Genomic DNA, 14,596 nt, shown 5'->3' with positions numbered 1-14,596 from the left:
CTGGTTGGATCTCCTTGCAGTCCAAGGGACTCACAAGGGTCTTATCCAGCACCACAGTTCAAAAGCACCAATTCTTCGCCACTCAGCTTTCTTTAAAGTCCAACTCTCACATCCATACATGGCTGCTGGAAAAACTACCTTTGACTGTATGGACCTTTGTTGGCAAAGGAATGTCTCTGATTTTTAATATGCTGTCTAGGTTGGTCATAACTTTCTCTCCAAGGAGCAAGTGTCTTTTAATTTCATGGCTGCAATCACCATCTGCAGTGATTTTGGAGCCCCCCAAAATAAAGTCCATCATGGTTTCCACTGTTTTCCCATCTATTTGCCATGAAGTGATGGCACCAGATGCCATGATCTTAGTGTTCTGAATGTTGAGTTTTAAGCCAACTTTTTCACTCTTCTCTTTCACTTTTATCAAGAGGCTCTTTCGTTCTTCTTCACTTTCTGCCATAAGGGTGGTGTCATCTGCATATCTGAGGTTATTGATATTTCTCCCAGCAATCTTGATTCCAGCTTGTGCTTCATCCAGCCCAGCATTTCTCATGATGTACTCTGCATATAAGTTAAATAAGCAGGGTGACAATATACAGCCTTGACGTACTCCTTTCCCTATTTGGAACCAGTCTGTTGTTCCATGTCCAGTTCTAACTGTTGCTTCCTGACCTGCATACAGATTTCTCAAGAGGCAGGTCAGGTGGTCTGGTATTTCCATCTCTTTCAGAATTTTTCAGTTTATTGTGATCCACACAGTCAAAGGCTTTGGCATAGTCTACAAAACAGAAGTAGATGTTTTTTTTCTGGAACTCTCTTGCTTTTTCAACGATTAACACATGTTGGCAATTTGATCTCTTGTTCCTGTGCTTTTTCTAAATCCACCTTCAACATCTGGAAGTTCACAGTTCACGCACTGTTGAAGCCTGGCTTGGAGAATTTTGAGCATTACTTTACTAGCGTGGGAGATGAGTACGATTGTGCTGTAGTTTGAGCATTCTTTGGCATTGCCTTTCTTTGGGATTGGAATGAAAGTGACCTTTTTCAGTCCAGTGGCCAGTGCTGAGTTTTCCAAATTTGCTTGCATACTAAGTGCAGTACTTTCACAGCATCATCTTTTAAGATTGGAAATAGCTCAGCTGGAATTCCATCATCTCTACCTCCTTTGTTCACAGAGATGCTTCCTAAAGTCCACTTGACTTCACATTCCAAGATGCCTGGCTCTAAGTGAGTGATCACACCATTGTGATTATCTGGGTCATGAAGATCTTTTTTTTTTTTTTTTAAATAGTTCTTCTGTGTATTCTTGCCTCCTCTTCTTAATATCTTCTGCTTCTGTTAGGTCCATACCATTTCTGTCCTTTATTGTGCCCATCTTTGCAGGAAATGTTCCCTTTGTATCTCTAATTTTCTTGAAGTGATCTCTAGTCTTTCCCATTCTATTGTTTTCCTCTATTTCTTTACATTGATCACTGAGGAAGGATTTCTTTTATCTCCTTGCTATTCTTTGGAACTCTGTATTCAAATGGGCATATGCTCATTATATAAGATATCTTATCTTATATTATCTTGATTTGAAAGATACATTTCCTTTTCTCCTTTGCCATTATATAAGATATCTTATCTTATATTATCTTGATTTGAAAGATATCTTTCCTTTTCTCCTTTCACAGCTATTTGTAAGGCCTCATCAGACAACCATTTTGCTTTTTTGCATTTCTTTTTCTTAGGGATGGTCTTGATCCTTGTCTCCTGTACAATGTCACTAACTTAGGTCCATAGTTCTTCAGGCACTCTGTCTATCAGATCCAATCCCTTGAATATATTTCTCACTTTCACTGTATAATCATAAGGGATTTGATTTAGAGCATATTATATTCACCCTATTCTAAATGTTGACCTATTTAAATATTTTCAGATATTTTCTGAATCATAATTGTCAAAATATTTTGTGAATTGTATACTTTTGAATATTTTTATCAGTGTGAGTAGTCTCTGAATATTTGATATTCAAGTGAAACTTCAGCTTCCAAAAATGACTTTGTTTTTTAAGAAATATTTTGTGGCCTCAGGCAACGTCTGCAGTATCCTAATGGCTTATTTGTGTGATACATTTCCTTTGGTAGTAATTAAGAAATGCTAATTTCCTTCTCACTCATAGGAAAAGTCTACAGTGAGTGTTCTATTGTGAGGTGAATTGCAGGTAGTATGCTTTAAGAACTGCACATATAACTAACCGCTGACAATGGCCAATATGACATTATTCTCTTATATAAAATACTCACAATTTAAATCATGATGCTAAAATCAAATGTTCACATTTACCTTTATACTCTAAATGAAATCCAGTGTAACTAACAGATCCATCACTCCGAAAAGCCAAATGCATGTTATTTGAGCTGCTTTCTATCCTCTCCGGTAATTTGCTGTCTTGAAAGCTTCCAATCAAGGGACTATTACTGTCTGGCCCATCATATATATAGAGGAAATCATAGTTTGGTTCTATGCTAAAACTAAAAGAAAAGAAAAAGAAAGAAAGGAAGGAAGGAAGAAAAAAGTGGAATGGTTATTACTAAGATTTTAAGCATAATAGTCCCATAAATGATATATTAATTCAATCATTATATTTAAAAATAACAGGTTCTGTCAAAATAAGTCAATTTAAAAATTCCCCTGTTAACAGCACACTGAATATGCATATAAAATCAGCACTGAAAAAAGAAAGAAGATATTTTGATATTTTCAAGTATTTCTAAGTTGGCATTATGTCTACAGGGAATACAAATGACTGTAAGGCAAACAGTTTGTAAGCTGATGAAGGATACATGATTTGCACTCAGAGTTTAGGTTCAAGACGCTGTGTCCTTGTTAGCTACATATCCTTAAGTTACTTTATATCGGTAAAATGTGTAAGACATTAACTGTATTTTAAAATTTTTCACCAGATATTTTGCATCTCTTTTTGCTTTGTCCATGAATCTATTTGCCTTGAACTTCAAATTTTAACAGCATTCTTGTTTTAAAACTGAACTCTAAAAAAAGTTGGAAAGATAAAATCTGCATTTAAATTACTCAAAGCATTGCACATTGTACTAGGTATTCTTTTCTTTTAAAGTAAATATATTTTCTTCTTTTAGAACTTAATGTAGGCAAAGTGAGCCAATATACTCTTTAACAAAAGTAAACAGTGTGTAAATAAAGACATTTTAGCACATAAACTATTCAAATCAATATTTAAGTGTTTCAAACTTGCATAATAAACTTGCCTTAACAACCTTCAAAGTATGAGAATCATCCTATAATGATTATAGAACCCACATACTTAGAAAACTGAAGACATAAATATAGTGATTATTTTTCCTAAAAACCTGGGAAGATAGTACATTCTATCTTTTACAAATAGTTTCATAAATATTAACTTTTTTGTCAATAATCCTGTGGTATAAGGAAGAGATTATCATTTCCATTTTCCCAATGAGATCCTGATATGTCAGTAGTCTCTCTTAGGTCACATAATCAATGATACAACAGTAAATCAACCTCTGCTCACACATTTCATGTAATACAACCTTCTACCACTCAGTTATTAACTAAAATAATTTTAAAGTAAATTAAACCCTGTATCATACATCCTGACATTTTTAATGTTTATACTGCCATTTCCTCTACTGCAAAAATGAGAATAAAAGTATTTACTGCAGGAAATTGTCTTATAAGTGGGTCTTGGCATATAACCAACATTGCCATCAAGTGTTGCTTTGTTGTTACCATTATCAATGTACTACTACAAATTATAGAAATAAAAATTCCATATGTTTATACTTTTGAAATTTTTCATGAATGTGAATTATCTTTTTTCTAGTTTTTTTTTTTTTTTTTTTTTTTTAACCTGGGTTTCATATACCAGTTTCCTTTGTGGCTCAGCTGGTAAAGAATCTGCCAGAACTGCAGAAGACCTGGGTTTGATTCCTGGGTTGGGAAGATCTCCCAATTCCACGGACTGTATAGTCCATGGGGCCGCAAAGAGTCAGACATGACTGCGTGACTTTCACTTTCATATATTAGAAAAAATGTTCAGCTTAAAAGTTTACATAAAAACCAAGCAGCTGTGACATGCTAGCAGAAGGAACAGCTGTGTTACAAGAGCCAGCAGACTTTAGTCTTGGACACTAACATTTCTAGGTAGAAACTCTTTAAGTTGCTGACACCTAACATTCCCATTGAAATCTTAAGGAAAAGTATTAGGCCAGGTTTTGTGATACAGCTGTTACTTCATGCCAGGAAACAGAGGCTCAAATAATATTATTATAAAATCATATATTATAATATTACTCATTCAAATAATAACTTACCCAAGGTAACACAAATGACAGTAACAGAGCTGGGGATTAAACTCAGCAATTTCTTTGCCATACAAGAAGCTGCATCCTCCACTATGTCAGTACTAAGCTAACTTTTCAACTGATACTGCTAAACAATAAATGTAAATTTTGAATACCTTATGTAAAGTTCTATCGAAGACAAATTCTGCTGAGAAATTATATGAAGATTACCCATCAAATTCTTGACAGTTGACTTAATGAGACCACCAGAAAGAATGGTATGTGGTATATATATATATCTTCCCAAGCCCAATAATGGTGCTGCACAGATACTTCAAAGACATTTTTGATGGTGCACATATGGGAGAAAACATTCCTCAAAATGCTGACCTTTTAATCTTTAAGTTTAGGAAACACAGAATCTTTTGAAGCAGTGATGGTAAGTTCAGGGAGAGAGGAAAGGTTATGAAGAGATAATGTTTCATGAAAATCAATAAACTATTCAACCTTTAACATGTTTCCTCTATACTGGAAACTGTTAAGTAATGCACACTCATTAGCCTGCAGAACTACACTGGAATTATATAGAGATTTTTAAATTGTTTATTGCAAAATATTTGTATTCAAATTGGTAAAAAAATAGTAAAATGTCATGTAAAAATAAATATTTCCTAGTGCAAATGGTAATGTAAAATAAGAAAAACAATTTTAAGCTGTGGAAAGGAATAGGAACTCACCTGATAAATGCCAAGGAGATAACATAGTCTGCATTGACGGTGATAGTCCAGTCACAGTCCCTACTATGGGGATATGGATGAGGGAAGTTTGGTGAAAGAATAAATCCTGAAGATCCTGTTAAGTTGCCTCCACAGGGTGCTTTAATTTAAAACAAACAAACAAAATCCCTTAAGTGATTAATAAAATTATCTATCAGTATTTAGAAAACACACATCTAAAAAAGTTTAGAGGTTTTTGTACAAACTCAATTTTCTATCATACTGGATGCTTAAATAATGCGTGATCTTTCAAGAAAGACCATCAAAATACTAAACACATACATAGAGAGAATTTAGCTCCTTTATTGGATTTAAAAGACAAGAAAAAGTTACATTTATACTTCTCTCCCTTGCTATTACTATTTTTGATTCTTATAAAAGAAACACATTAAGAGGAGTAAAAATGATTTCCTCATAATTACTAAGAAAAACTCTGAAGGTTACTGAGAAAAAAAGAGAAACAAAACAAAGCAAAGCAAAATCTTTAATAATATGTGGGATAATAGAATATGAAGTATTTGTTTCATTTTCAAATGTTCCCTGATACCTTCATTTACAGAAGAAGAGGCTTTGATAATAGTTAACATATGAAAATGTGTAACTGAGAACCAACATAACTTTATAGTAAAACACTCCTAAACTGAATGTTGGGCTTCCCTGGTGGCTCAGAGGTTAAAGCGTCTGCCTCCAATGCGGGAGACCTGGGTTCAATCCCTGGGTTGGGAAGATCCCCTGGAGAAGGAAATGGCAACCCACTCCAGTATTCTTGCCTGGAGAATCCCATGGACGGAGGAGCCTGGTAGGCTACAGTCCACGGGGTTGCAAAGAGTCAGACATGACTGAGCGACTTCACCTTCAAACTGAATGTTAGGACTTCCCTGGTAGCTTAGCTGGTAAAGAATCTGCCTGCAATGCAGGAGACCTGGGTTTGATCCCTGGGTCGGGAAGATCCACTGGGTGAGGGCATAACAACTCATTCCAGTATCCTTGCCTGGAGAGTCTGGATGGAGAGACGAGCCTGACGGGCTAGAGTCCAGGGGCTTGCAAAGAGACATGTCTGAGTGACTAAGCACAGCACAGAACAAACTGAATGTTAGGATATTCTTAAATTCTAGTTGCCTGACTTGTTGATGAAAATGGACAGTTACTTCAATTATTATTATGGCCTGACAAAGGTTTCTGTTAGACTTCAATGGAGAGGTTCAAAAAATTGTCAGAGAAATTCAGAGAATAGATTCTTTAGGGAGTTATTGTTAGAGCCTGTTAAACACAGCTTGATGAGAAAATAATATTTAAAGTTGGCAGCTTAGGAACTTAGAGCAATTGAGATATGGAGGGTCCTGGTGGTGGAGTGAGACAGTGTGGATGTAAACACACACATGTGCACCTGAGAGAGAGCGACTGAGATGGAGACTGGGATTCTCATTGTGTCATATGATTTCTCCTGCAAATATCATCATTCTCGTATCTCAGCTTTGAAGTCACAGTTTTTCTCAGGTAAATTTTATCATTGAGTTATAAGTTATACAGGATTCTTTTGACAGCACAAAACTGGTTTTCAAAGGAGAATTTTGAATCTGGCACATTTCAGATTTTTGTTCTTTGCCTGAGCCTAAATATATAATATCATTATTAGAATTTGATAATCTTTACCATCTAAATCCAAAGAAAGGCAATGACAAAGAATGCTCAAAATACCAAACAATTGCACTCATCTCACATGCTTTCCTGCTGTTCAAGCTGGTTTTAGAAAAGGCAGAGAAGCCAGAGATCAAATTGCCAACATCTGCTGGATCATGGAAAAAGCAAGAGAGTTCCAGAAAAACATCTATTTCTGCTTAATTGACTATGCCAAAGCCTTTGACTGTGTGGATCACAACAAAATGAGGAAAATTCTGAAAGAGACGGGAATACCACCTGACCTGCCTCTTGAGAAATCTGTATGCAGATCAGGAAGCAACAGTTAGAAGTGGACATGGAACAACAGACTGTTTCCAAATAGGAAAAGGAGTGCGTCAAGGCTGTATATTGTCACCTTGCTTATTTAACTTATATGCAGAGTACAGCATGAGAAACGCTGAACTGGAAGAAACACAAGCTGGAATCAAGATTGCCAGGAGAAATATCAATAACCTCAGATATGCAGATGACACCACTCTTATGGCAGAAAGTGAAGAGGAGCTAAAAAGCCTCTTGATGAAAGTGAAAGAGGAGAGTCAAAAAGTTGGCTTAAAGCTCAACATTCAGAAAACGAAGATCATGGCATTTGGTCCCACCATTTCATGGGAAATAGATGGGGCAACAGTGGAAACAGTGTCAGACTTTATTTTTGGGGGCTCCCAAGTCACTGAAAATGGTGACTGCAGCCATGAAATTAAAAGATGCTTACTCCTTGGAAGAAAAGTTATGACCAACTTAGATAGCATAGTCAAAAGCAGAGACATTACTTTGCGACTAAGGTCCGTCGAGTCAAGGCTATGGTTTTTCCTGTGGTCATGTATGGATGTGAGAGTTGGACTGTGAAGAAGGCTGAGCGCCGAAGAATTGATGCTTTTGAACTGTGGTGTTGGAGAAGACTCTTGAGAGTCCCTTGGACTGCAAGGAGATCCAACCAGTCCATTCTGAAGGACATCAGCCCTGGGATTTCTTTGGAAGGAATGATGCTAAAGCTGAAACTCCAGTACTTTGGCCACCTCATGGGAAGAGTTGACTCATTGGAAAAGACTCTGCTGCTGAGAGGGATTGGGGGCAGGAGGAGAAGGGGACGACAGAGGATGAGATGGCTGGATGGCATCACGGACTCGATGGACGTGAGTGTGAGTGAACTCCGGGAGTTGGTGATGGACAGGGAGGCCTGGAGTGCTGCAATTCATGGGGTCGCAAAGAGTCGGACACGACTGAGCGACTGAACCGGACCAAACCGAACCGAACCAAACCATCTAGATAATGGGTGCCTGCTATTTTATTTCCCTAGGACCTTCTGCAACCGTGGCCTCAGTGTCACTGTAACAACAGATGACCTACTCTACCTAGAATATGTATTTGCTTAGCCTTATTTACCCTATCACCTGTATGTTTTGTGGTATCATATCAAATGATTAAACAGACTATCTCAACTTTCTCTAGATCTCCCTTTTCAAAGTTTAATGCTCCCTGAATATTTTTCTCTACAGTTAGAGGGAAATGTTAATCAGGCTGCTACTGCTGCTGCTAAGTCGCTTCAGTTGTGTCCAACTCTGTGGGACCTCAGAGACGCCAGCCCACCAGGCTCCCCAGTCCCTGGGATTCTCCAGGCAAGAACACTGGAGTGGGTTGCCATTGCCTTCTCAAATGCATGAGAGTGAAAAAAGAAAGTGAAGTCACTCAGTCATGTCTGACTCTTAGCGACCCCATGGACCGCAGCCGACCAGGCTCCTCCATCCATGGGATTTTCCAGGCAAGAGTACTGGAGTGGGTTGCCATTGCCTTCTCCATGTTAATCAGGATAACACCCTAAATTTGGTCACACAGTTTCTCTTTTTGAGAATTATGTTCATTCATCTCCTTTATTCTCTGGCTTCTTCCTGTTGTCCACAGGTACTCAAGTCTCTTTAATCCTAAAAATAAAACAAAGCTCCCTCTAACCTATTTCCTTTCACTTTTTTTGTTTTTTGTTTTTAGCTAAAAATGGTGAATTTTACCTAATAGTTAAGAAATCCCCTTATCCTTCTGTGTTTGGTTATATGGACTCACAGTGAATAACCCCTCTTTACCATCTAACTATATAAGGTTCACTTATTTTAGATAACACCTCCTAAATAAGGCCCCTCAGTTTTCTGTGACAAAACCAAGCACAGACCTTGTAAACTCCCTTTCTTTGACTCAAATGATTAGTTGAATTGCTTGTATTAACAGACCAATTACAATAAACTGCATGCAACCAAACTTTGCTCAAGCTTCTCTCCTTTCTCTAGGTTCTTGGACTCTGGTCCTCCCTCAGCCTTGAGCTGGCACGCAACCTAAGGATAGGCTGGACCCAGAGAACAACGTTCTGGGTCAGCCTTTCAACTCACTTCCACATCTTGCTCTTTTTCACCTTGTGTACTGTTTTCTATGAGAGAAAAATCCCTTTTTCCTGATTCTTCAGATGCTTGCAGATGTGACTGTCACATGTTTTCCTATCGCAGTAGTCTTTCCCTGCCCCCATCCTGTAATAACCCTTTTTAGCTTTTAAATGATCACCACAATGAATCGAGTGGTGATCTGTCTTATCACAGAGATACAAAATTAAAGAAAGAAATTAAAATTCTTGTGATGACAACTCTTAAGATTTACTCTAACAATTGTTATATATTCATATAAGATACAGTTGTGTTTCATATCATATTATACATTATAACACCAGTACATTTATTGACTGGATAGCTAAATATCTTGTACTTTTTAACCATCTTCATACAGATAGCTTCCCCAAATCCCTGACTCTGGTAACCACAAATCTGATCACTTTTCCTATGAATTTGTTTGGTTTTGAGTTACAATAGACCTACAACACTCTATTAGTTCTTGGTATATAACATAGTGATTTGTTATTGCTATATATTACAGTGGTAAAATTCTACAATAATTCACTTTTAATAAAATTATCTGCTTAATTATTTTGAATTTATTTATTTTTATTTTACAACTAAGCCTTCTGAAAAAGAGTCCAATCTCATTCTCTTTCATCACATATGTACCTATAGGCAGACTAACATAATTAGCAAAGAATGTCACATTAGAAAAAAATATATATGGTTTCTTATTTCTCAAAGAAAAGCACCAAAGTATTTATCCTGAGAAAACTTAAGTCAGGCACACCCATGGCGGACTCATGTCAATGTATGGCAAAACCAATACAGTATTGTAAAGTAAAAAATAAAATAAAAGCCAGTATGAAAAAAAAATAATTTTTTCATTTTAAATTATAGAGAGACGATAATCTTTTAATTGCTTAGGGATTCTTGATATCTTTATTTGTTCCTCCCCACTTCACATTTTCTCTCTCCAGCCATTGTTATTTCTCTTAGCGCCCTTGCCTCCAACACAAACCCTTCTTAGCTAACCCTCAAATGACTTTTGCACTGACAATAAAGACGCAATTTCTGCCTTTATCTTTCTCTTCATATCTGTATTCTTAACTGTTGACTTTCACCTTAAATTCATTCTCCTTTTGGAATTTCACTTTTTTCTTTTGATGTCTTTGTACAGACCTCAGTTTTATTGGCAAGCACCTCTTTCACGTCATCTTATAATTTTGGTAATTTTTCTGAATTACTTCCATAATCATCTCTAATTTACACTCTATTACATTCTTCCCATTCAGTTCAGTCAGTCAGCTCAGTTGCTCATTCGTGTCCGACTCTTTGCAACCCCAAGAATCGCAGCACGCCAGGCCTCCCTGTCTATCACCAACTCCCGGAGTTTACTCAGACTCATGTCCATTGAGTCGGTGATGCCATCCAGCCATCTCATCCTCTGTCATCCCCTTCTCCTCCTGCCCCCAATCCCTCCCAGCATCAGTCTTTTCCAATGAGTCAACTCTTCGCATGAGGTGGCCAAAGCATTGGAGTTTCAGCTTTAGTATCAGTCCTTCCAATAAACACCTAGGACCAATCTCCTTTAGAATGGAGTGGTTGGATCTCCTTGCAGGCCAAGGGACTCTCAAGAGTCTTCTCCAACACCACAGTTCAAAAGCATCAATTCTTCGGCGCTCAGCCTTCTTCACAGTCCAACTCTTACAACCATACATGACCACTGGAAAAACCATATCCTTGACTAGACGGACCTTTGTTGGCAAAGTAATGTCTCTGCTTTTGAATATGCTATCTAGGTTGGTCATAACTTTCCTTCCAAGGAGTAAGTGTCTTTTAATTCCATATCCAAATTGTTACTCTACCTTCCATTTATATACTGATAACTCCTTTTTCTTATCACCTCCAGCAGATTTCTCTAATTAATAGTAACCATATCCCCAAGTGCTTACTGATTATCTCTACCTGAGAGCCTATGGGTACATCAAACACAGAATATCCAATATACCCAAACCTTAACTCAAATTTCTCCTATATTCCTAGGTTGTTTGATTATTATCCATCCACATATATCCCCAAGCTAGGGCCCAAGATTCTTTCTTTTCTTCGCTGCCCCTTTGACTCCAGTCTATCAGTAAGCACTACCAAGACACCATTTCATAGTTCTTCATAGATATTTTCATTCTATCTTTTCTTCTCTAATACCACATTTTTAGATCTGACTCTTAAATGCCTCCAGAATTATTGCTTTTTTTTGGTTTGTTTTTCATGCCTCTAGTATAATCTAGCATAGTCGGACATGACTAAGTGATTGAGGACACACACAGTATAATCTATTTCCTCCAATATATCTTACCAGTAAAAATATCTAATCATATTATGTGCTCAGTCTCTTCAGTTGTGTCTGAGTCTTTGTGACCCTATGGGTTATAGCCTGCCAGGATCCTCTATCCATGGGGTTTTCCAGGCAAGAGTACTGGAGTGGGTTGCCATGCCCTCTTCCAGGGGATCTTCTCCACCGAGGGACTGAACCCGCGTCTCCTGCACTGCAGATGGATTCTTTACTGCTGAGCCACTGGGGAAGCCCAATCGGATTATACCCATGCATAAAATTCTGCTGTTATTTCACATTGTCTAAAAGATAATGTTCCGACTCCAGTACAGCTTTCATGTCTTAACCCTTGCAACCTTTCCATTTGCATCAACCACCAATCTAGACACATAATTTACACTCAAATAATTATTTAGTTGTTCCTTGTATTAACATGCCTTTATGCATCCTAGTTGTTTTTCTTGAAATGTCTGTTACCCTTCTACATCTATGTAACTCTTTCTTATGTCTCAAGATTCATCACTGCCTCCAGGGAGTTTCCAGTGGTAAAGAATCCTCCTGCCAATGCAGGAGACTCAAAAGATGCGGGTTCCATCCCTGGGTCAAGAAGATTCCCTGGAGAAGGAAATGGCAATCCACTCCAGTATTCTTGCCTGGAAAATCCCATGAACAGAGGCGCCTGGCCACTAGTCTGTGGGGTCACAAAGAGTCAGAAATAACAGAGTGACTGAGCACACACCAGGGAGTTTTCCTAGAAATTTTCAGCCTGGGCTTTATGGCAGCTCTCTCCAGAACAACCTGGTATTCACAGTAACGTTTGCCTATCTCTATCACTTTCCTTACTATATTATATTTAAATACTCCTTTCAGGTGTCTGCATTCATCTTTAATCCATAACCTAAAAACTGTCTTATATGTTATTTTCTATATGAGATTTAGCATATATGACACATTCTATAAATGTTGCTGAATTGCTATTGGCTCCTTGCATTCATTCCTTGTGAAGATTAATGATGACTAGATTGAATGACAACCTAATTTGTAGCTATATGCTTTGATAAAAATAATGGCATATTTTGTCTTTGGAACTTTTGAAATCAAATGTGAATTTGGATAGTATTAGAAAAATATGTCTAATAGCAAATACATATATGTATGAATTAAGGCAAGAATATTTTTGTGTTTTCTTTCATATTCTAAGAAATTGGTGCTATTTGTAATTTGGGGGGACTGTGGTAGCAATTTTATTGGTTTGTTTCAGTTTTATTTTTCATAGGAAATAGTGGTCTTTTATCATTAACAATTTTATGCACATGACACAAATACATTTCCATTTATAGTGTATATTCTTTATCACATAGGATATAGGAAAACCCATTATACGTATTTTAAGTATTTTACTGAATATATTTTGTGACTATACTACTATTTGATCATAAAGTCTTTTAAAGTTCTTTTGATTCAATTATTTAAATTACTTATTGAGGTTTTCTTGATAAATTTAATTGCTGCAGTAGATTCTGAAAATCTGTAAAAACCTTTGAGACAAGTAGAGACATTATCTGACATTTGTATAAATCCCAAACAAATCAACAATAAAGAAAATTATCTTTGGTTTAAATATATAAAACTTTAAATAATATTTGGAAAATACATTTTTATTTTTATGTATCTAATCATAAAGCACCAAATATAAGAGTCTCTTCAAAGCAAATACATTAATGAATTAAAATTTTATTTAGGTTCCATGGAATTCTGATATTAATGAATTGTTCTGAGTGTAGTTTCTATGAGACAGTTATATGGGCAACTATTGATAATGATTTTACAATATTATTTTTTCTCCCCAATTCAGTTTTATTTGTGTCTACTCTTTTTCTCAGCAGTCCACCCACACTAATGTTTTTGCTATTTACCTTCATGTTGAGTCTTGTTACTTTCTCTCTGGCAATGTCAAAGTAATCTTCACACTGTCAATTTTTGTTGGAATGAATTCTACTAACTCTTTTAAAGATGACTGTCCTTCTGTTTGGTATTTGCTATAAGGCTGACTACTTCTACACGCAAGCAAAATGCTTTATGCTCCATGGTCTGACACATAGACTTATGAAGTTTCTAAAAAGTTGAAGGTTTAATCTTTGGCATAGTTTTCCAATAATTGACTACTTTCTTATCAGTTTTGGAGATCAAGCTTTCTGCAGCCTTAGCAATTTTTCAGACTTTTTTTTTTTTTAGGTTATTTTCTTCAGAGAAGCTTTAATGCATATCCTCTCCTCATGTGATCTTCTCCTATAAAAAAAATAATACACAGCACCAAAATCCTTCTAAAAAATTCCCCAAACCTGCTACATTTAAGTAAAATTTAGTGTTCAACATGTTTTTCTTAAAATTATTATCTGCTGACTAAAGTCTTGTCTACAAATGGAATTTTATAACGCCTATTTAGTCTTTTATGCTTCATATTTTTGTGTTTTCTAGAATTTCAGTATAAAGCTGTTCAATATTTCAGAATTCTCAACATAACATTTGATATACTATAGCCTTTCTAATAATTATAATAAATAGCACCCATTTAATAGGTGTAGAAATCACAATAAATCAAGAAGTCTAAGTAAGTTTCTGAAGTTCTGTCATTTTCTCTTTACACAGATGCCCTTTACAAGATGCTCAGTTAGATTCCAATTAGTTGGAATGTGGTATTTTTGTTTAATTGGCATTTTTTAGGTAATCTGTGTAGTAAACAAATAAATGAACATTTAACTGTTTCAGTCTTTCCTTTGAAAGCATTTTTTCCTTGTATTTTTTGTCTGCATTTATGAGTGAAGTTATAATAAAATGCAAAGTAATAGATATTTGATGATTTAGAATCTTTCAGTGATACAAGCATAGTGAGCAACATAGGTATAAATGGAAATAATAAACTGTAAAGGGAAATATGGCTAAATCTGAACTGGCTCAAAGTATGCACTTACTTTGTGCATTTTTTCAGCCTCTTTAATAAGCTCTGTCATTATCATCTGCCACATTTTCTACAGAAGTCTAGAAATACCTAGAAGTCAAACGCTGGCTGGTTTGAGTCTTTAGATATGTTTCATTTTCCATATTGAGTGCTTTTCATTA

The 14,596-nt window shown here is 36.2% G+C and overlaps 1 protein-coding gene across 2 annotated transcripts in view; it reads right to left on the bottom strand.

The window, feature by feature from the left end:
- CSMD3 (CUB and Sushi multiple domains 3) overlaps positions 1–14,596 on the bottom strand; it is a 1,383,361-nt gene that overhangs the window by 274,080 nt on the left and 1,094,685 nt on the right. For both annotated transcript variants that reach the window (XM_069601113.1, XM_069601114.1), the window contains 2 exons: positions 5,054–5,192; positions 2,320–2,507 (listed from right to left, as the gene is read on the bottom strand). In XM_069601113.1, coding sequence (XP_069457214.1) covers positions 2,320–2,507; positions 5,054–5,192 — 327 coding nt within the window. The remainder of the gene's footprint in view (positions 1–2,319; positions 2,508–5,053; positions 5,193–14,596) is intronic.

The sequence above is a fragment of the Ovis canadensis genome, chromosome 9, assembly GCF_042477335.2.
Source record: "Ovis canadensis isolate MfBH-ARS-UI-01 breed Bighorn chromosome 9, ARS-UI_OviCan_v2, whole genome shotgun sequence".
Taxonomy (NCBI): Eukaryota; Metazoa; Chordata; class Mammalia; order Artiodactyla; family Bovidae; genus Ovis; species Ovis canadensis.
This window is presented reverse-complemented; position numbering and strand designations above follow the sequence as displayed.